General features: G+C 38.6%; 1 protein-coding gene across 3 annotated transcripts in view; it reads left to right on the top strand.

Annotated features, from left to right (window-relative positions):
- The window catches only part of tmem8b (transmembrane protein 8B), a 211,091-nt gene that overhangs the window by 152,547 nt on the left and 36,335 nt on the right, over positions 1-22,209 (top strand). For 2 of the 3 annotated variants that reach the window (XM_061981821.1, XM_061981823.1), the window contains 3 exons: positions 10,248-10,390; positions 13,684-13,862; positions 18,276-18,422. In XM_061981821.1, the coding sequence (XP_061837805.1) occupies positions 10,248-10,390; positions 13,684-13,862; positions 18,276-18,422 (469 nt within the window). Of the gene's footprint in view, positions 1-10,247; positions 10,391-13,683; positions 13,863-18,275; positions 18,423-20,244; positions 20,854-22,209 lie in introns of those variants that run through there. The other variant, XM_061981822.1, reaches the window with a different exon arrangement.

Genomic DNA, 22,209 nt, shown 5'->3' with positions numbered 1-22,209 from the left:
TTACGGGCATGATGGAGCGTCGTCACGTCGTGACATTGCTGGTTTTACGAGCAGAGGAGCATGTTCGGCAGCGCACACACACGGAGTACTTACAAACCCTGTTTCCATATGAGTTGGGAAATTGTGTTAGATGTAAATATAAACGGAATACAATGATTTGCGAATCATTTTCAACCCATATACAGTTGAATATGCTACAAAGACAACATATTTGATGTTCAAACTCATAAACTTTTTTTTTTTTGCAAATAATTATTAACTTAGAATTTCATGGCTGCAACACGTGCCAAAGTAGTTGGGAAAAGGCATGTTCACCACTGATAAATATGATAAACAACAATGATAAACATTTTTTTGTGTGCAAATAATCATTAACTTTAGAATTTGATGCCAGCAACACGTGACAAAGAAGTTGGGAAAGGCGGCAATAAATACTGATAAAGTTGAGGAATGCTCATCAAACACTTATTTGGAACATCCCACAGGTGAACAGGCAAATTGGGAACAGGTGGGTGCCATGATTGGGTATAAAAACAGCTTCCCAACAGCTTTCACAAGAAAGGATGGGGCGAGGTACACCCCTTTGTCCACAACTGCGTGAGCAAATTGTTGAACAGTTTAAGAAAAACCTTTCTCAACCAGCTATTGCAAGGAATTTAGGGATTTCCCCATCTACGGTCCGTAATATCATCAAAGGGTTCAGAGAATCTGGAGAAATCACTGCACGTAAGCAGCTAAGCCCGTGACCTTCGATCCCTCAGGCTGTACTGCATCAACAAGTGACATCAGTGTGTAAAGGATATCACCACATAGGCTCAGGAACACTTCAGAAACCCACTGTCAGTAACTACAGTTGGTCGCTATATCTGTAAGTGCAAGTTAAAACTCTCCGATGCAAGGCGAAAACCGTTTATCAACAACACCCAGAAACGCCGTCGGCTTCGCTGGGCCTGAGCTCATCTAAGATGGACTGATACAAAGTGGAAAAGTGTTCTGTGGTCTGACGAATCCACATTTCAAATTGTTTTTGGAAACTGTGGACGTCGTGTCCTCCGGACCAAAGAGGAAAAGAACCATCCAGATTGTTATAGGCGAAAAGTTGAAAAGCCAGCACCTGTGATGGTATGGGGGTGTATTAGTGCCCAAGACATGGGTAACTTACACATCTGTGAAGGCGCCATTAATGCTGAAAGGTACATACAGGTTTTGGAGCAACATATGTTGCCATCCAAGCAACGTTACCATGGACGCCCCTGCTTATTTCAGCAAGACAATGCCAAGCCACGTGTTACATCAACGTGGCTTCATAGTAAAAGAGTGCGATTACTGGACTGGCCTGCCTGTAGTCCAGACCTGTCTCCTATTGAAAATGTGTGGCGCATTATGAAGCCTAAAATACCACAACGGAGACCCCCGCACTGTTGAATAACTTAAGCTGTACATCAAGCAAGAATGGGAAAGAATTCCACCTGAGAAGCTTCAAAAATGTGTCTCCTCAGTTCCCAAAAGTTTACGGAGTCTTGTTAAAAGGAAAGGCCATGTAACACAGTGGTGAACATGCCCTATCCCAACTACTTTGGCACGTGTTGCAGCCATGAAATTCTAAGTTAATTATTATTTGCAAAAAAAAAAAAAAGTTTATGAGTTTGAACATCAAATATCTTGCCTTTGTAGTGCATTCAATTGAATATGGGTTGAAAATGATTTTCAAATCATTGTATTCCGTTTATATTTACATTTAACACAATTTACCAACTCATATGGAAACGGGGTTTGTACAAGCAGACACAGTGTGTAGACAGAAAAGGGAGAACGGATACATTTTGGCCTGAAAACTAAAGATAAAGGTGAAGTTATAACACTTAAACACCCTCAGGAAGAGGTGCTTTAAGACATGGCTAGCTAGCTTGCGACTAACGTCCATCCGCAGTCTGCAGTGTTTTAGCTACTTCTAAATCACTAATCCTGGCCTCCATGGCGACAAATAAAGTACGTTTCTTACAAGTACCATTATTACTGCAGGACGAGGAATAGCTAAACATGCTTCACTACACACCCTAGAAGGATACAATAGCTCACCGATAACAGCAAGCTAGCGCCCCTGAATGTAAACAAATGCCATGGGTGGATCTACACCTGACATCCACTGTAATGATACCAAGTACAATAGCGTATCTAATCGATACGACTATGATTACATCGATATTTTTTATTGTCACAAAATCTTTTTTCCTATTTTTTAAATTCATATTATGTTTATAAACTCAGGAAATATGTCCCTGGACACATGAGGACTTTGACTATGACCAATGTATGATCCCGTAACTACTTGGTATCGGATCGATACCTAAATGTGAGGTAGCATCCAAAACTAATGTAAAGCATCAAACAACAGAAGAATGAGTGATTATTACATTTTAACAGAAGTGTAGATAGAACATGTTGAAACAGAAAATCAGCAGATATTCACAGTAAATGAACAACTAGATTAATAATAATTTTTTACAGTTTGTCCTTCATAATGTTGACAAAATAATAGAATGATAAATGACACACTATGTTACTGCATACGTCAGCAGACTAATTAGGAGCCTTTGTTTGCTTACTTACTACTAAAAGAAAAGTTGTCTAGTATGTTCACTGTTTTATTTAGGGACAAAATTGTTGTTTGATACCAATAATAAACATATGTTTAATGTACCCTAAGATTTTTGGTTAAAATAAAGCCAATAATGCCATTTTTTTGTGGTCCCCTTTGTTTAGAAAAGTATCAAAATACATTTTGGTACCGGTACCAAAATATTGGTATTGACACAAATCTGCCCCTTACATTCAAGGTGATAGATTATCAATCAATCAATCAATGTTTATTTATATAGCCCTAAATCACAAGTGTCTCAAAAGGCTGCATAAGCCACAACGACATCCTTGGTACAGAGCCCACATAAGGGCAAGGAAAAACTCACCCCAGTGGGACGTCGATGTGAATGACTATGAGAAACCTTGGAGAGGACCGCATATGTAAGTACCCCCCCCCCCCCCCCCCCCCCAGGGGAGACCGAAAGCAATGGATTACAGTCGGGCTACCTTCTTACTCTCCTAAAACAATTGTGTGGGAGTATTGGGGGTTGGTTCTGAAGCTCAAAATGTCCTCTTACTGTTATTCACAACTAAAAAAAAAAGATTGGATCTAGTGGTTGACTGTCGCTCATGAATATTTATCAGAATGTAATAACTTCTTTGGCTTGGCCTCAATTTCCCCAAGCAACCACAGAGAGAGACACGCTATTTGTTGTCAATCACTGAATAACAACAATAAAAAAACAACATTCAATATGCCTTACTACCCATCTAAATAAACTTTGTTTACCGTCTTCAATAATGCAGTATTCTAATGTAGGACCCATTCTGCCAACCTCATTTCCGCCACATTTTCACCCATTGCCTCTGGTGCACACTTACAACATGACGGAAAATAAACATGGTCTCTTTTGAAATATTGAGATTGCTTTGATAGCAGCAAATAAACAAGAATGGAATGACAGGTGAAACTAAATATGTTTGAACATTGTGCAAAAGTTCCTTTGTGTCGGCAGTTCAACCTCAAATATGAATTTACTCATTACATGCAAAGTCCAAAATATCTTGACTTTGTTTCATTTCATTTTGATGATCATGGCGATCAACTTTTTAAAACCAATAACATTTTTTGGACATTTTGAATTCAAGGTTTCCATAAACTGTAATCATCAAAATGGTATCAAAAGAAGGCTTGAAATATCTTTGGTTGCTTGTTATGAGCCTATGTCATACAAACCCCAAAACCAGTGAAGTTGGCACGTTGTGTAAATAGTAAATAAAAACAGAATACAATGATTTGCAAATCCTTTTCAACCTATATTCAATTGAATAGACTGCAAAGACAAGATATTTAATGTTGGAACTGGAAAACTATTTTTTTTGCAAATATTAGCTCATTTGGAATTTGATGCCTGCAACATCTTTCAAAAAAGCTGGCACAAGTAGCAAAAAAGATGGAACACCCCACAGGTGAACAGGCTCATTGGGAACAGGTGGGTGCCATGATTTGGTATAAAAGCAACTTCCATGAAATGCTCAGTCATTCACAAACCAGGATGAGGCGAGGGTCACCACTTTGTGGACAAATGCGTGAGCAAATTGTCCAACAGTTTAAGAACAACATTTCTCAACCAGCTATTGCAAGGAATTTAGGGATTTCACCATCTACGGTCCGTAATATCATCAAAACGTTCAGAGAAATCACTGCAAATAAGCGATGATATTACCGACCTTAAATCCTAGTTTAGGCGGTATTGCATCAAAAGGCGACATCCGTGTGTAAAGGATATCACTACATGGGCTCAGGAACACTTCAGAAAACCACTGTCAGTAACTACAGTTTGTCGCTACATCTGTAAGTGCAAGTTAAAACTCTACGATGCAAAGCGAAAGCCATTTATCAACAACACCCAGAAACGCCGCCGGCTTCGCTGGGCTCGAGCTCATCTAAGATGGACTGATGCAAAGTGGAAAAGTGTTCTGTGGTCTGACGAGTCTACATTTCAAATTGTTTTTGGAAACTGTGGACGTCGAGAGGAAAGAGGAAAAGAACCATCCGGACTGTTATAGGCACAAAGTTGAAAAGCCAGGATCTGTGATGGTATGGGGATGTATTAGTGTTCAAGGCATGGGCACTAATACATGCCTTGGGCACAAACTGTGAAGGCACCATTAATGCTGAATGGTACATACAGGTTTTGTAGCAACATATGATGCCATCCAAGCAACATCTTTTTCATGGATGCCCCTGCTTATTTCAGCAAGACAATGCCAAGCCCCATTCTGCACGTGTTACAACAGCGTGGCTTCGTAGTAAAAGAGTGTGGGTACTAGACTGGCCTGCCTGTAGTCCAGACCTGTCTCCCATTGAAATTGTGTGGCGCATTATGAAGCCTAAAATACCACAACGGAGACCCCCGGACTGTTGAACAACTTAAGCTGTACATCAAGCAAGAATGGGAAAGAATTCCACCTGAAAAGCTTAAAAAATCGGTCTCCTCAGTTCCCAAACGTTTACTGAGTGTTGTTAAAAGGAAAGGCCATGTAACACAGTGGTAAAAATGCCCCAGTGACACATTTTTTGCAATGTGTTGCTGCCATTAAATTCTAAGTTAATGATTATTTGCAAAAAAATATTAAGTTTCTCAGTGTGAACATTAAATATCTTGTCTTTGCAGTCTATTCAATTGAATATAAGTTGAAATGGATTAGCAAATCACTGTATTCTGTTTTTATTTACCATTTACACAATGTGCCAACTTCCCTGCTTTTGGGTGTTGTAGATTAGTTTCACCTTGTAGACATAATTGCTGGAATAAATAAACCTTTGCACAAGGGACGGCGTGCCAGCAGCTTGAGGGTTCCAGGTTCAATCCCCGCTTCCGCCACCCTAGTCACTGCCTTTGTGTCCTTGGGCAAGACACTTTACCCACCTGCTCCCAGTGCCACCCACACTGGTTTAAATGTAACTTAGATAATGGGTTTCACTATGTAAAGCGCATTGAGTCTCTAGAAAAAAGCGCTATATAATTCACTTCACAAAATTTCGCCCGTATATCCGCTTGCATCCAAAATATTATTTTCTTCTATTTTAGTCAAGTCATTTATTTAAGGTAAACATGGTTGGCTATAAGCTACTTAGAGCTAGCTGCTAGCAGCTACACAACAGCTAAGCACACAAGGAATACATACTTTATGAGTGTCCTTACTAAAACATCACATTTGTCAATATAAATAAGTATAGTTGCATATTACTTAAGCTTTTGCCTTGGAGACTTTGTGTATTACAAAGTGTCCAGCAACAAACATGTCTGCATTGTTCAACTTACTGTGTCATGATCTTAACTTAAAGGGGCTGTTTGCAACATTTACACAGATGCCTGGAGGGCATTTTAAGTGTTATATATTGCATTCTTACGGCTTCCAGGACGGAGGACTGTGAATCTTTGGGCCGCTTACGATTCGGATTTGATTAGATTCTTGGGGGTAACAATTCTGTTATCGATTCAAAACTATTCTCAATTCAAAATCAATACTTTTTTAAATAACATTGGGTGCCAGTTCTATGATTAACTAAATTCCTCTATAAAATACCGTATTTTTCGGACAATAAGGCACACTTAAAATCTTTTCATTTTCTCAAAACTCGACAGGTGCGCCTAATGTACGGAATATTTTTGGTTGTGCTTACCGACCTTGAAGCTATTTCATTTGGTACATGGTCAAATGATAAGTGTGACCAGTAGATGGCAGTCACACATAAGAGATACATGTAGACTGCAATATGACTCAAGTAAATTTAGAAGAAAATTAGTTTTCAATTTAGAAAAAAATATATACAATATGACCCCTTTAATGCGCCCTGTAATCCGGTGCGCCTTTTGTATTAAAATAGACCTGACTAGACCCACTCATCGACAGTGCGCTTTATAACCCGTTTTTGGCCTATGGTCCGGAAAATACAGTAGGTAAACAGGTCTGATACATTTCTATATTACTTAAAAGAAAACTTTTTTTTTTTTTTTTTTTTTAGATACAATTCTACCCAAACGTTTAATAAAGTCAAATACAAATAAGGCAACAAGATAAGTATCCAACATTTCTTTTTTCTGGAGTAAATCTGTACAGCAGATATAGATAATCAACTATATGATTTCCCGGAGTGGATAGACAGGACAGATTTAAAAAATAATAATGATAAATGGATATTTATTTTAAAGGATAGTTACAAAAACGAATCGCGATTAATTCGAAATTTTTTTATTTTTTATTTTTACACCCCTAGTAATAACGTAACTACGTAACAGTTTTGGGTGTTGATGACTTGTGATACCGATGTGGATAGTTAACATTAGCTGTCATTAAATGTATATGCTATCATAACAAAATTACTATAAATTGTTCGTTGCTTCTTTCGGACCTGTTTTGTACGTGTGCATGCTCTCCTGCGCGTACGTGTTGACGAGACCAAACATCAATAATTTTTTTCGGCGGGAAAAAAATAAAAAAAGACAAAAATGTAGTAATTTTGAAAAATGAAGACATTTTTAAAACAAATGTGTTGTGTTAAACCACTAATGGTAGCCAACTAGCCGATGGTGTTCTTGTTATTATTGTTGCTTTGAAAAATGTAACTGAGCAAAATACAGACATCACCTTTAATGAATTATCGTCACCACTTGGTATCGCGAAAAAACAAATTACCACACCACTCCAACTTAAAGACAGTTAATAATAAATGTGTTAGTGTTGTTTTTTTAGCACCCACCATTTGTATTTGAGTCATTCCACCTGATAAAACCTTTTCTAACATTCATAGAAAATAAAAGTATATATGTTTCATGCTGATATCGTACCGGATCAATATCGGTTTGGGATAATACTCGAGTTGTTTTTGGGACATGCCTTCTTAAAAGGCATATTTACTTTTGTTCCAGTGTTGGTGATCATGACCGAGGGGTCTGGTTCTCTGAGGATAGTTTAAAGTCATTGTGAGTAAAGCCTTTGAAGAGAAATCGTTCCCATTAACTTGTTAGACACAATAAGACTCTTTTAGCCATTGAGATGTTTTGTCTGAGCTTTAATGGCACAAAAGTGTGAAGAGAAGGAAATTTACATATTTTCTTCCTTTTTTTTTTATACCGTCTTTCTGATCCACTTGGGAGTTGCTCTTCATTGTGAATAACAGATGGCCACAGACAGACGGTGTTATGAAAAATATGCACATCGCAATCGTTGCTTTTTTTTTTTTTTTTTGCAAACATGTGTTCTTGCGCGTAATTATTCAGGTCACGTGTCAGAGGTAGCGCCAGTGACAGGCTTGCCTCACAACTCCAATTTAGTTGATTGATAAAAAGTGGGGAAACAAAGAGGCGAGCAGCTGCGTTAATTAAATCTGAATTCTGGAGAACGGCGACGGAGGGCATTTGTTACCTTCAGCAGTTCCAATGACTGGGAGTGATTGGAGGATGAGGCAATTAGTGAAGTGACAATGTTGTTGCTAGCCTGCGTTATGTCTTAAAAAATTATTTAAAAAAAATCCTTTATGTAGTTTATATTTGTTTCTGGTGACAGTTGGCAGTCGGTGATGATGTTTGCACAGAATAACTACTTTCTCTTTGCGCAGTTGTAAAATACACAGCAACTGTAGACATTGTCCCACTATGAGCATCAGAACCATATATCTTTATTTTAGCTTGATAAGGATACTACAGAGCAGGGGTGTCCAAAGTGTGGCCCAGGGGCCATATGCGGCCTGCAGCTGATTTTTTTTAACGGCCTGCGGCACATTCTAAAGGTACTATTGAGAAAGTGGAAAAAAAGAGCAGGCAGCTGAAATGTAACAAGAAAAAGAGACAAAGTTGATTCTACTAACATAAAGCTGCCATGTTTTTTTCCCATAAAACTGTCATTGCTTAAACAAAGTATAATGAATACAAATCAAAGTTATGAATTCTTGTCCTATTCAAGGCTCCAAATACCGTATTTTTTAGACCATAGGGCGCACTGCCGATGAGCGGGTCTATTCAGGTCTTTTTCCATACAAAAGGCGCACTGGATTATAAGGCTCAATAAAGGGGTCATATTATGATTTTTTTCTAAATGTAAAAGACTTCCTGTGGTCTACATAACATGTAATGGTGGTTCTTTGGTCAAAATGTTGCATAGATGATTTTTTACAGATCATCTTCAAGTAGCTTCCTGACAGTCGCTTCAGGATGCGCCGTTTTGTGGGTGGTCTTATTTACGTGGCTCACCTTCGACAGCGTCTTCATTTATCTGTGTTTCGTATTGCAATTTTGTCCTTAAATAAAATAGTGAACATACTAGACAACTTGTATTTTAATAGTAAGTAAACAAACAAAGACTCCTAATTAGTCTGCTGATGTATGCAGTAACATATTGTGTCATTTATCTATTGTTTTGTCAACATTATGAGAGACAAACTGTAAGAATGTATTATTTAAAAATGATTATTCATTAACTGTTAATATCTGCTTACTTTCTCTTTTAACATGTTCCAGCTACACTTCTGTTAAAATGTAATAATCACTTATTCTTCTATTGTTTGGATACTTTACATTAGTTTTGGTTGATACTACAAATGTAGGTATCGATCCGATACCAAGCAGTTACAGGATCATACATTGGTCATATTCAAAGTCCTCATGTGTCCAGGGATATATTTCCTGAGTTTATAAACATATACATTTTAAAAAAAGGAAAAAAGATTTTGTGACAATGAAACATATCGATGTAATCATAGTAGTATCGACTAGATACGCTATTGTACTTGGTATCATTACAGTGGATGTCAGGTGTAGATCCACCCATGGCATTTGTTTACATTCAGGAACGCTAGCTTTTGTTAGCGGTGACGCCGGTGAGCTATTGTATCCTCCTAGGGTGTGTAGTGAAGCATGTTTAGCTATTCCTTGTCCTGCAGGGATGATACTTGTAAGAAACTCACTTTATTTGTCACCATGGAGGCCAGGATTAGTGATTTAGAAGTAGCTAAAACACTACCGACTGCGGATAGATGTTAGCTGCTGGCTAGCTAGCCATGTCTTAAAGCACCTCTTTCTGAGGGTGTTTCAGTGTTATAACTTCACCTCTATCTTTACTTTTTAGACCAAAATGTGTCCGTTCTCCCTTTTCTGTCTACACACTGTGTGTGCTTGTAAGTACTCCGTGTGTGTGTGAACATGCTCCTCTGCTCGTAAAACCAGCAATGTCATGATGTGACGACGCGCCGAAACGGTACTTTTCAAACAAAGTATAGTAAATAAATAATAAATAAATGGGTTGTACTTGTATAGCGCTTTTCTACCTTCAAGGTACTCAAAGCGCTTTGACACTACTTCCACATTTACCCATTCACACACACATTCACACACTGATGGAGGGAGCTGCCATGCAAGGCGCTAACCAGCACCCATCAGGAGCAAGGGTGAAGTGTCTTGCTCAGGACACAACGGACATGACGAGGTTGGTACTAGGTGGGGATTGAACCAGGGACCCTCGGGTCGCTCACGGCCACTCTGCCACTGCGCCACGCCGTCCCGTTTTTAAATAATTAGTACCGCAATACTATACTAGTACCGGTATACCGTACAACCCTAGTAAATACTGGTATGTTAACCTTTTGACACGTGTGTCTGTTCCAGTTTGGAGGCATGCGGCAACATCACTGCGGAGGTGTACATGCGCGCATACCTGACTCCATGCATCAACGACTGTGGCACGTACGGACAGTGCAAGCTGCTGCGCACCAACAACTACCTGTATGCTGCCTGTGAATGCAAAGCAGGTAACAATCACATTTCACCTTTAAAACCCTTCCCCCCTCAGTCCATGTTATTCAAATTCGGCCTTCTTTTGATTACTTTTTCACATTCAACAAACAGAGTAAAAAAAAAAAAGGAAAACACTCACTAGAACTTTTCATTTATCCGTGTGGAAAATAGCTGGGAAATGTGATTTGTGCCGATTGCCAGTTATTATTCATCGGAAAACTATTTGTTTTCCAAGTTTCTGCATGGTACTTTTACTGCAAAGTCTTTTTTATTGTCTTGATCAAGACAGCACAGCAGCAAAGGAAGGTATACAGGCCCTTTTCCAAAACTGATATGACAACACGGTGATTAAATTTATGGACTCGGGTCATAGGCTGGACTGATGTTAATCTTTTGATTCCAGCAATTTGGAAAGAACAATAAAACAGGCTGTTAATCGCGAAGAAGTCTTTAATAAAATATGAGCTTATAAAGCTAAACAAAGCTTGCCCTTTGCGGATAAAAAATAAAATCCTGCTTTGATTGCTGTGTTATCAGAGCTATTAAATTCCTCATATCGGCGGCTCCTGCCCCCGGCATTAAAGTCTTCATTCAAGCGTGCTCACAAATATTTCATTCAGGCCGTCTGATCCAATTTGCCTCGCGATCTGGATCCGATTCAGGCGCTCTCACCAGGAGGCTCGATGGCACGGGATAAACAACTGCATGCTACTTTGCAGAAAAGACGTGTTTGGTGACAAGGAAGAACTGATGGAAGATAGATCATTTATTCAACGAAAGCGCTATAAAAGAATGAGGGTGACACGAATGGAGTCAACTTCTGCTGCCTTAGAACAGGCCTGGGCAATTATTTTCACTCGGGGGGCCAAATTTAGAGAAAAAAATGTGTCTGGGGGCCAATATATCTACAAACCCAGTTTCCATATGAGTTGGAAAATTGTGTTAGATGTAAGTATAAACGGAATACAATGATTTGCAAATCCTTTTCAACCCATATCTATCCGTTGTGGTGAAGAAGGAGCTGAGCCGGAAGGCAAAGCTCTCAATTTACCGGTCGAACTACGTTCCCATCCTCACCTATGGTCATGAGCTTTGGGTTATGACCGAAAGGACAAGATCACGGGTACAAGCGACCGAAATGAGCTTCCTCCGCCGGGTGGCGGGGCTCTCCCTTAGAGATAGGGTGAGAAGCTCTGTCATCCGGGGGGAGCTCAAAGTAAAGCCACTGCTCCTCCTCATCGAGAGGAGCCAGATGAGGTGGTTCGGGCATCTGGTCAGGATGCCACCCGAACGCCTCCCGAGGGAGGTGTTTCGGGCACGTCCGACCGGTAGGAGGCCACGGGGAAGACCCAGGACACGCCTCGGGATCCCCCGAGAGGAGCTGGACGAAGTGGCTGGGGAGAGGGAAGTCTGGGCTTCCCTGCTTAGGGCTGCTGCCCCCGCGGCCCAACCTCGGATCAGCGGAAGAAGATGGATGGATGGATGGATATATAAATATATATATATATATATATATATATATATATATATATATATATATATACAGTATATAAATATATATATATATATATATATATATATGTATATATATATATATATATATATATATATATATATCAGTGACGTGCGGTCACTAGAGGCAGGTGGGCGGGGCCTCACCTGCCATCATGGAAAGAAAAAAAATGTAAAAAGAAAAAATATTAATTAAATTGTTATATGTATCCAGTGATTATACTATAAAGTTATTTTCCATTTAACTTCACCAGTTTTAGATTATTTTTATTCAAAATCGCTGAATTTTCACATTTGCCGTTGTTTGCACGTCACTCAATTGTGCCTCAACATGGATTGCGGACTCGGCTAACTGCTGGCCTGCTGTGCAGTGAGACCGTATTGCTATATGAATTATATTATACATTTCCATAGTTTAGTTAGCTGAGGTATATAATGTACAGTGTGTTTTGTCAACAACTGTATGTGTGTAACGTATTTCTTGTGCTGAGCAATCATAAAACTGCTGCGAAGACGCACTGGGTGAGGCTCGCGTAACCCCGCCTCCTGGTGCCGGTTATTGCACCTCCGCGCAGACTGCACCCCCGACGCGAGCGCCACACCAACCAAAGCCCACACCTACACCCTCCACGTGCAAGACCGAATCCACCCAAAAAAAGTCACTTAACAAGAAGCCAAAAAGTGCAAAAACAACATTGCTCGCGCCGGAGGAGCTTGAACGACTGCAGGGACACAACATTAGGTACACCTGCAGACTGCAGCACGTATTTCATATTTCATTCATTCACAACTCCTCCAACACGAACACCACTGTTCCCGCACTTATAAGTAAAGGTAAGACCATAATAACGTTTTTTTTATTAAATGTGCTTTTTTGTGTGCTACAGTTTGTATGTGTAAAGTTAAAGTTAAGTTAAAGTACCAATGATTGTCACACACACACTAGGTGTGGTGAAATTTGTCCTCTGCATTTGACCCATCCCTTGATCACCCCCTGGGAGGTGAGGGGAGCAGTGGGCAGCAGCAGTGACTTCCAACCCTTGATGCTGAGTGCCAAGCAGGGAAGAATGCTGGTATGAGCTTTTAAACATAACCCGTTAACTGCTGCCAATCAAATGGTGAATAAGATACTCTTTAGGGTTCATATGTTTGTAAATCTGACTGTGATGAAGTCAGTGCCTCACCAGCCATGAACCTCACCGCACGTCACTGATATATATATATATATATAAAAATTTATATATGTATGTATATATATATATATATTTTTTTGCTTTAGTTTTGATACAGTGTTATGCAAAGGCGTACGTATAACAATTCTATAGACAAAATATACTATTCAGAGTATGGGGTGGGGGTGCAACAGAAAATAATTGAGAGGCACTGATATGATGAAAATCTTTGAGCACAGTTGGGTTAACAATTCGATACAGAATCCATTTTCAATTCAAAACGATTCTCGATTTAAAATCAATAATTTTTTATAACATTGGGTGCTAGTTCTACGATGAACTACATTCCTCCGTAAGGTAGATAAACCACATTGATTAATTTACTTATTACTTAAAAGAAAACTGGTTTTGTTTGATAACATTCTACGCAAACATTTAATAGAGTGGCTGGACAAGACAGAGGATTTATTTAATTTAAATGTCATTTTTAAATCAATTAAGAATTGTTACAAATAAAACATGTGATTCACTGGAAAACCCCTATTGAGTACGTTGTGTTATATAATAGAGTATAAAGAGAGAACAAAAGCCTTTCTCCTGAGTGTGTTTGCTGTGCATGACAGGCTGGGAAGGCTGGGGATGCACAGACAACTCTGAGGCCTACTCCTACAGCTTCCAGCTGCTCTCCACCCTGCTGCTGTGTCTCAGCAACCTCATGTTTGTGCCGCCTGTGGTCATCGCCGTGCGCAGCCACTACCTGCTGGAGGCCTCCGTCTACATCTTCACCATGTTCTTCTCCACCGTAAGTGAGCACTTGGAAGTTCACAGGGACCTTTGCTTGTTTGTTTTGATACGTCAATCAATAGTTCCCTGAATATCACCGACCTTCACCCTTTGAATTGGAAACAATATGTTCCTAAAAAGCAACAGGGTTGTTGCATATGTAGAGGAACCTCCAAAATGTTCTCAATGTGCCTTAAAAGTAAGACTTCTTTGTAGTGATACCACAGAAGAAGAAAAGTGTGATGATAACCATAAAAATAGCATTACTACCACAGCTGTATCCCAGTGTTTCCACGGCTTAAGATTTTACTCATAATTATTTCCCCCCCACACATTCGCTCCAAAACTGTTCAATAACAGATTAGAGAGTTTCACAAACAAACATAGAATACTCGAAGAGAACCAATATGGATACAGAGCTAATGTTTCAACTTCGATGGCTTTGATTGAAATTACAGAATAAATTACCAATGCAATAGATAGAAAAAAATGTGCGGCAGCAGTGTTTATGGATCCAACCAAAGCATTTGACACAATTAATCACAATATTTTAATCAAAAAACTAGAACGATATGGCATCAGAGGATTAGTCTTAAACTGGATAAGAAGTTATTTAACGAACAGGAATCAATACGTGAAGCTAGGCGAACACACATCTACAACGCTAAATATATCCTGCGGTGTACCTCAGGGATCAATACTAGGACCACAATTATTCAATCTCTATTTATATGACGTTTGTGAAGTTACAAAAGATTTAAAGTTAGTATTATTTGCGGATGATACAACTGCGTTTTGTTCAGGAGGGAACACACAGAAGATATTACAAATAATAACAGAAGAAATTAACAAATTAAAAAGATGGTTTGACAAAAACAGACTATCTTTAAATCTCAGTAAAACTTAAAATAATGCTATTTGGTAACAGTAGAAGAGAAAGTCAAACACAAATACAAATACACGGAATAGAAATTGAAAGAGTAAATGAAACCAAATTTCTAGGTATAATGATTGATGATAAATTGAACTGGAAATTTCATGTAAAAAATATACAACATAGAGTAGCAAGAAACACGTCAATAATGAATAAAGCAAAACATGTTCTAGGCCAAAAATCACTTCATATTCTCTACTGCTCACTAGTGTTACCATATCTGAAATAACTACAAAAGTACACTTCATTAACAGTGTTACAAAAAAGATCAGTTAGAATAATACATAATGTTGGATATAGAGAACATACAAACCCTTTATTTATTGAATCAAAGATACTGAAATTCCACGACATAGTGAATTTGCAAACAGCTAAAATTATACACAAAGCAAACTATAACCTGCTACCCAAGAATATACAACAATTCTTCTCAACAAAAGAGGAGAAATATAATCTTAGAGAAAAATGTAATTTAAAACAATTGTATGCACGTACAACACTTAAGACCTTCAGTATATCTGTATGTGGAATTCAATGATGGAATGGATTAAGCAAAGCAATCAAACAATGTACTAATATGATCCACTTCTAGAAACTCTTCAAACTTAAAGTGTTTACAAAGTACAAAGAAGAAGAACCATGATAAACATTCAGAATTTATTTAATCCATCCATTCATTGATTCTCAAAATAATCTTACTCATCTCATCATATGAAATGTAACTTACTTCACCGAGTATTATTTACTTATTAATTTATTTTTATTGTGATTACTTATGGAGTATATTGTGAATAAAATGAGAACAGGAAGTGAATAAAAGTTTTAGCAACTGTTATGTAAAAGAAAAGGGATAGGATTAAATAAGCTCTGCTTCTTCCTACTCCTTTTCGAACATATTGAAAAGAGAAACTGGAAATTGTGATTTATGCTTCATTCAAGCAGGAAGTGAATTTAATGTAAAAATGTACAAGTTATGATGTGAACGAACTAGCAGTAAAATACACAGAGAAGGGGCAGAATTCAATATAAGCTGTTCTTATATATATATATATATATATATATATATATATATATATATATATATATATATATATATGTAAATAAATGATAAATGGGTTATACTTGTATAGTGCTTTTCTACCTTCAAGGTACTCAAAGCGCTTTGACAGTATTACCACATTCACCCATTCACACACACATTCACACACTGATGGCGGGAGCTGCCATGCAAGGCGCTAACCAGCAGCCATCAGGAGCAAGGGGTGAAGTGTCTTGCCCAAGGACACAACGGACGTGACTAGGATGGTAGAAGGTGGGGATTGAACCCCAGTAACCAGCAACACTGTATATGTATATGTGTATATATATATATGTATATACATATATATGTGTGTAATTGTGTAAACGGGACAAGCGGTAGAAAATAAATAAATATACATATATATATACAGTCGCGATCAAAAGTTTACATACACTTGTAAAGAATATAAGGTCATGGCTGTTAAAGTCAATCAATCAATGTTTATTTATATAGCCCTAAATCACAAGTGTCTCAAAGGGCTGCACAAGCCACAACGGCATCCTCGGTACAGAGCCCAATGATTGTCACACACACACTAGGTGTGGCGAAATGATTCTCTGCATTTGTCCCATCACCCTTGATCACCCCCTGGGAGGTGAAGGGAGCATGTCTTGAGTTTCCAATAATTTCTGCAACGCTTATTTTTTTGTGATAGAGTGATTGGAGCACATACTTGTTGGTCACAAAAAACATTCATTATGTTTGGTTAGTTTATGAATTTATTATGGGTCTACTGAAAATGTGAGCAAATGTGCTGGGTCAAAAGTATACATACAGCAATGTTAATATTTGGTTACATGTCCCTTGGCAAGTTTCACTGCAATAAGGCGCTTTTGGTTGCCATCCACAAGCTTCTGGCAAGCTTCTAGTTTAATTTTTGACCACTCCTCTTGTCAAAATTGGTGCAGTTCAGCTAAATTTGTTGGTTTTCTGACATGGTCTTGTTTCTTCAGCATTGTCCACACATTTAAGTCAGGCCATTCTAAAACCTTCATTCTAGCCTGATTTAGCCATTCCTTTACCACTTTTGACGTGTGTTTGGGGTCATTGTCCTGTTGGAACACCCAACTGCGCCCAAGACCCAACCTCTGGGCTGATGATTTTAGGTTGTCCTGAAGAATTAGGAGGTAATCCTCCTTTTTCATTGTCCCATTTACTCTCTGTAAAGCACCAGTTCCATTGGCAGTAAAACAGGTCCAGAGCATAATACTACCACCACCATGCTTGAAGGTAGGTGTGGTGTTCCTGGGATTAAAGGCCTCACCTTTTCTCCTCCAAACATATTGCTGGGTATTGTGGCCAAACAGCTTAATTTTTGTTTAATCTGATATCACATGGACAATGATAAGACATACTGGAGGAAAGTTCTGTGGTCAGATGAAACTAAATTGAGCTTTTTGGCCACAATACAATAAACTTTTATATATATAAACACACACATATATATATATATATATATATATATATATATATATATATATATATATATATATATATATATATATATATATATATATATACACATATACATGTTCAACAATTTGCTCACGCATTTGTTGACAAAGTGGTGACCCTCGCCCCATCCTTGTTTGAGAATGACAGAGCATTTTATGGAATCTACTTTTATACCCAATCATGGCACCCACCTGTTCCCAATTTGCCTGTTCACTTGTGGGATGTTCCAAATAAGTGTTTGATGAGCATTCCTCAACTTTATCAGTATTTATTGCCACCTTTCCCAACTTCTTTGTCACGTGTTGCTGGCATCAAATTCTAAAGTTAATGATTATTTGCAAAAAAAAAAAGTTTATCAATTTGAACATCAAATATGTTGTCTTTGTAGCATATTCAACTGAATATGGATTGAAAATGATTTGCAAATCATTGTATTCCGTTTATATTTACATCTAACACAATTTCCTAACTCATATGGAAATAGGGTTTGTAGAACGTCCGGCGGGCCGGATTGAAAATCTTAATGGGTCGCATGTGGCTCGCGGGCCGTATTTTGCCCAGGCCTGTTCCAGAGTCCCATTAAGCTACTGTTTGTTTACCTGAAACAGTGCAGATTTGGGCGTATTTTGGAAAGTTTTAGAGGCAAATATATAAACGATTATGAACAAAAATATGAAAATGGGATGGAGTGGATTCATACACTCTTAAGAGAAATATGTTTTCGTCATTTAAACCCTTTATCATCACCAAGATGTTAGCTCTCACCGTTTCATTAGCTGCAGGGTTCAAAGCGTAGGAAAAAAAGCAGGGGCTAATAGCCCAGAAAAATAGGGCTGTTAGAAGCGGCCCTCTGAGGTCAAACACAATGTGGCCCTCAATGAGTTTGACACCCCTGTCATACGGTATGTTCACTGTGCTATCGCATCGTCTTCACCACACTACCTTTTCTTGTCTCCTAACAGTTCTACCACGCGTGCGACCAGCCAGGCATCGTGGTCTTTTGCATCATGGAGTACGACGTCCTGCAGTTTTGCGACTTCCTGGGCTCGCTCATGTCTGTGTGGGTCACCGTCATCGCCATGGCCAGGCTCAAGTCCATCATCAAACAGGTACCTTTTTACTCATTCTAGTGGGAAATCCACAGTTAGAATGTGTTAAGTCATATGACTATAAATGGTACGTGTGTAAAATTTGCTAAAAAAAGTTGTCAAACTTATGTTCGCATGTTAAAATGCTAATGTTAGCATGCTATCAGTTAAAATGTGTCAAGTCATACGTCGATGAAGTGTACGCATGTAAAACTAGCTAAAAAAAGTTGTCAAACTTAAAAATGCTAAAAAAAATTAAAATGTTAAAATGCTAACGTTAGCATGCTGACAGTTAGAATGTGTCAAGTCATACGTCTATGAAGTGTACACATGTAAAATTAGCTAAAGAAACAGCTTATGTTAGCATGTTAACATGCTAACGTAAGCATTTAGCATGTGCCAAGTACCAAGTTATATGACTCTGAGATGTTCGGCTGAAAAACGGGGCTGAAAAAGTTTCCATGCTAATGTTAGTGTGCTAGAACGCTAACGTTGGCATGCTAGCAGTTAGCATGTGTCAATAGTTAGAATGTGTCAAGTACCGAGTCATATGACTATAAAGTGTACGCATGTGAAATTAGCTAAATCAAGAAAGTTAATATGCTAAAGCAAACGTTAGTATGCTAACAGTGAGCATGTGCAAAGTACCAAGTTATATGACTCTGAGATGTTCGGCTGTAAAATTGGCTAGCGGTAATATGCTAGAATGCTAACATTGGCATGCTAACAGTTAGCCTGTGTCAAGTACCAAGTTGTATGACTGAGGTGTTAGGCTGACAAAGGGGGCTGAAAAAGTTTGAATGCCAATGTTAGCATGCTAATGTTAGTGTGCTAGAACGCTAACGTTGGCATGCTAACAGTTAACATGTGTCAACAGTTAGAATGTGTTAAGTACCGAGTCATATGACTATAAAGCGTACGCATGTGAAATTAGCTAAATAAACAAAGTTAACATGCTAAAGCAAACGTTAGGATGCTAACAGTGAGCATGTGCAAAGTATCAAGTTATATGAAACTGAGATGTTTGGCTGTAAAATTGGCTAACGGTAATATGCTAGAATGCTAATATTGGCATGCTAACAGTTAGCCTGTGTCAAGTACCAAGTTGTATGACTCTGAGGTGTTCAGCTGACAAAGGGGACTGAAAAAGTTTGAATGCCAATGTTACCATGCTAATGTTAGTGTGCTAGAACGCTAATGTTGGCATGCTAACAGTTAGCATGTGTCAACAGTTAGAATGTGTCAAGTACCATGTCATATGACTATCAAGCGTACGCATGTGAAATTAGCTAAATAAAAAAATGTAACATGCTAAAGCAAACGTTAGTATGCTAACAGTGAGCATGTGCAAAGTACCAAGTTATATGACTCTGAGGTGTTCGGCGGTCAAATTGGCTAAATGTGGCATGCTAACAGTTAGCCTGTGTCAATTACCAAATTATTTGACTCTGAGGTGTTTGGCTACAAAATTGATTTAAAACGTTAGCATGCTAGAATACTAACATTAACATGTAAAAATTACCAAGTTACATGATTCTGAGGTGTTTGGTTGCAAAGTTAGCTTAAAAAAAAGTTAGCATGCTAATGTTAATATGCTAGAATACTAATGTGTTATTTATGACTAAAATATATCATAACAATAATAATAATAATACGCCTTGTAACTGGAAGTATGCTGGCCTCTGTGAGTCTCTGCTTGTTGACGTAATTGCAAACCAACTAACAGGTGCACCTTCTCCATGGGTCACTGTTGTCCTGCTGAGCTCCAGGATGTGTGTGTGTGTGTGTGTGTGTGTGTGTGTGTGTGTGTGTGTGTGTGTGTTTTCTCCAATAAATGAGACAGAGAGAGAGAGGGGGAGGACCAGCGGGAGGGCGAGTGCATCTGCTGTCCTCTTGAGTTTTCATTTTTGCTGAGCGCTGCAATCCGCAGTCACTAATCAAACCGTACACGTGGGGACTGGCAAGTGCAACAGTGTGTGTGTGTGTGTGTGTGTGTGTGTGTGTGTGTGTGTGTGTGTGTGTGTGTGTGTGTGTGTGTGTGTGTGTGTGTGTGTGTGTTGGTTTGCTTGCCAAAAGAATGACCCCAGAGTGCCTGATTATTTGTAAAGCCTCCATATAATTATATTCTCCAAAAAGGTGCCTCAAGGGAGACGTTATTCACACTGCCTGAAGGTCAATATGCTTTGAATCAAACATTGGATAACTCCTCATGTCTAGTCTTTATTATCGCTCACACCTGCTTTTGATGTGCTGCATGTACAAAGCTGGCCCACTAGAAAGTAAAGTGCAGGGTTAGCATAACAGTTTAGACAATTCCTGACAATATTAATGTCGTTCCTAACAAGCCCAGGGGCGCCACTCGGTTTAGGGGTATGCGGCAGAATGCAGTGATTGCCGTTCATAGCTGTCTATCACAGCTTCATGCACCCTTCGCACAGGAGATATTTTTATGAAGGAAATTATTTCCAAAATAAATGATATAAGTGCTTGGTTTAACTTCATTTTCCCTCGCTTCCCGCTGTGCGTTTAAGAGCTTACTGCTGTGTTTAGATGGAGACAGGTGTGGACAATATTGGAGACACTTATCCCACACTAAAAGTAAACAGCGAAGGACAAAACTATTTGGTGTTGCTTTTATTTTCTCAATACAACGTCCATCAGCTGCTGTGACTGAGAGTTAATGAGGTGAGGAAACATGCAGAAGGCGATGTGTCGTGAACGTTGTCACAACTTGTTTATAAAGTCTTTACTCTGTTTACTGGGATGTTCAGTCCTCCTTTATTTAACTGCAAACTGTATCAGTGTTCAAATAACATCAATACTAGCTCAAATGTTTTTTCATCTCATCGAACTAAACACTGGCTGTGAAGATTGTGTGTTTGATATGAGAGGTGTCACTCCTCTTTATTTTTGTTGGTCAAACTGTTGTACTGAACTACAAGGAGGCAATGTTGGAGAAGAACAAAGCTTGTTTATTAGACTTTACTTGTGTTTTTTTCATGTCACAAAGGTATTATTGTGTATAATGAATTCCTATGACATATTTTTGCTCAAACTCTTAATGGATCTGCCATCTACATCTACATACAAATGTACATAAAAAACAACTATATATACAGTACAGTACAGTATATATATATATATATATATATATATATATATATATATATATATATATATATGCTTTGGAGCCCCTGCCTCGAAATAAATAATGTTTGCCTTGCTTTACGGCATACGTCACTCCCCCTTTCCCCATTTGTTACAAAGACGGAAGTCGATGCGAACGCCTACGTGCCGCAAGAAAACTAAAAGAAGAAGATATCATGGCCGAAGCTGCAAAACAACCAAAGAAACGAAAAGTTTTGTCTGAGGAGACAAAAAAAGAAAAACGGAGTCTACACAGATAAAAGGGCAGTCAGGAACAACATTGCCCCGACTGAGCTCAAAGACGAGGAATCTGTTCCTGCTAAACTAGTAAGTGACTTTCCATGCTCAAATCAAAATGATAATGCTAACATTAGCTGTCGGAAATTTGCCTGGTAGCACTACATAGCCACCAGTGTGGTAGTTTCACAACTATTTTGTTCTAAAACTTTGACTTAAACTTTAATGATCCACAAGAGAAATTGTTCCACACAGTATCTGTGGGGCGGTATAGCTCGGTTGGTAAAGTGGCCGTGCCAGCAACTTGAGGTTTCAAGGTTCGATCCCCACTTCTGCCATCCAAGTCACTGCCGTTGTGTCCTTGGGCAAGACACTTTACCCACCTGCTCCCAGTGCCACCCACACTGGTTTAATCAATCATCAA

The sequence above is a fragment of the Nerophis lumbriciformis genome, linkage group LG24, assembly GCF_033978685.3.
Source record: "Nerophis lumbriciformis linkage group LG24, RoL_Nlum_v2.1, whole genome shotgun sequence".
NCBI lineage: Eukaryota > Metazoa > Chordata > Actinopteri > Syngnathiformes > Syngnathidae > Nerophis > Nerophis lumbriciformis.
This window is presented reverse-complemented; position numbering and strand designations above follow the sequence as displayed.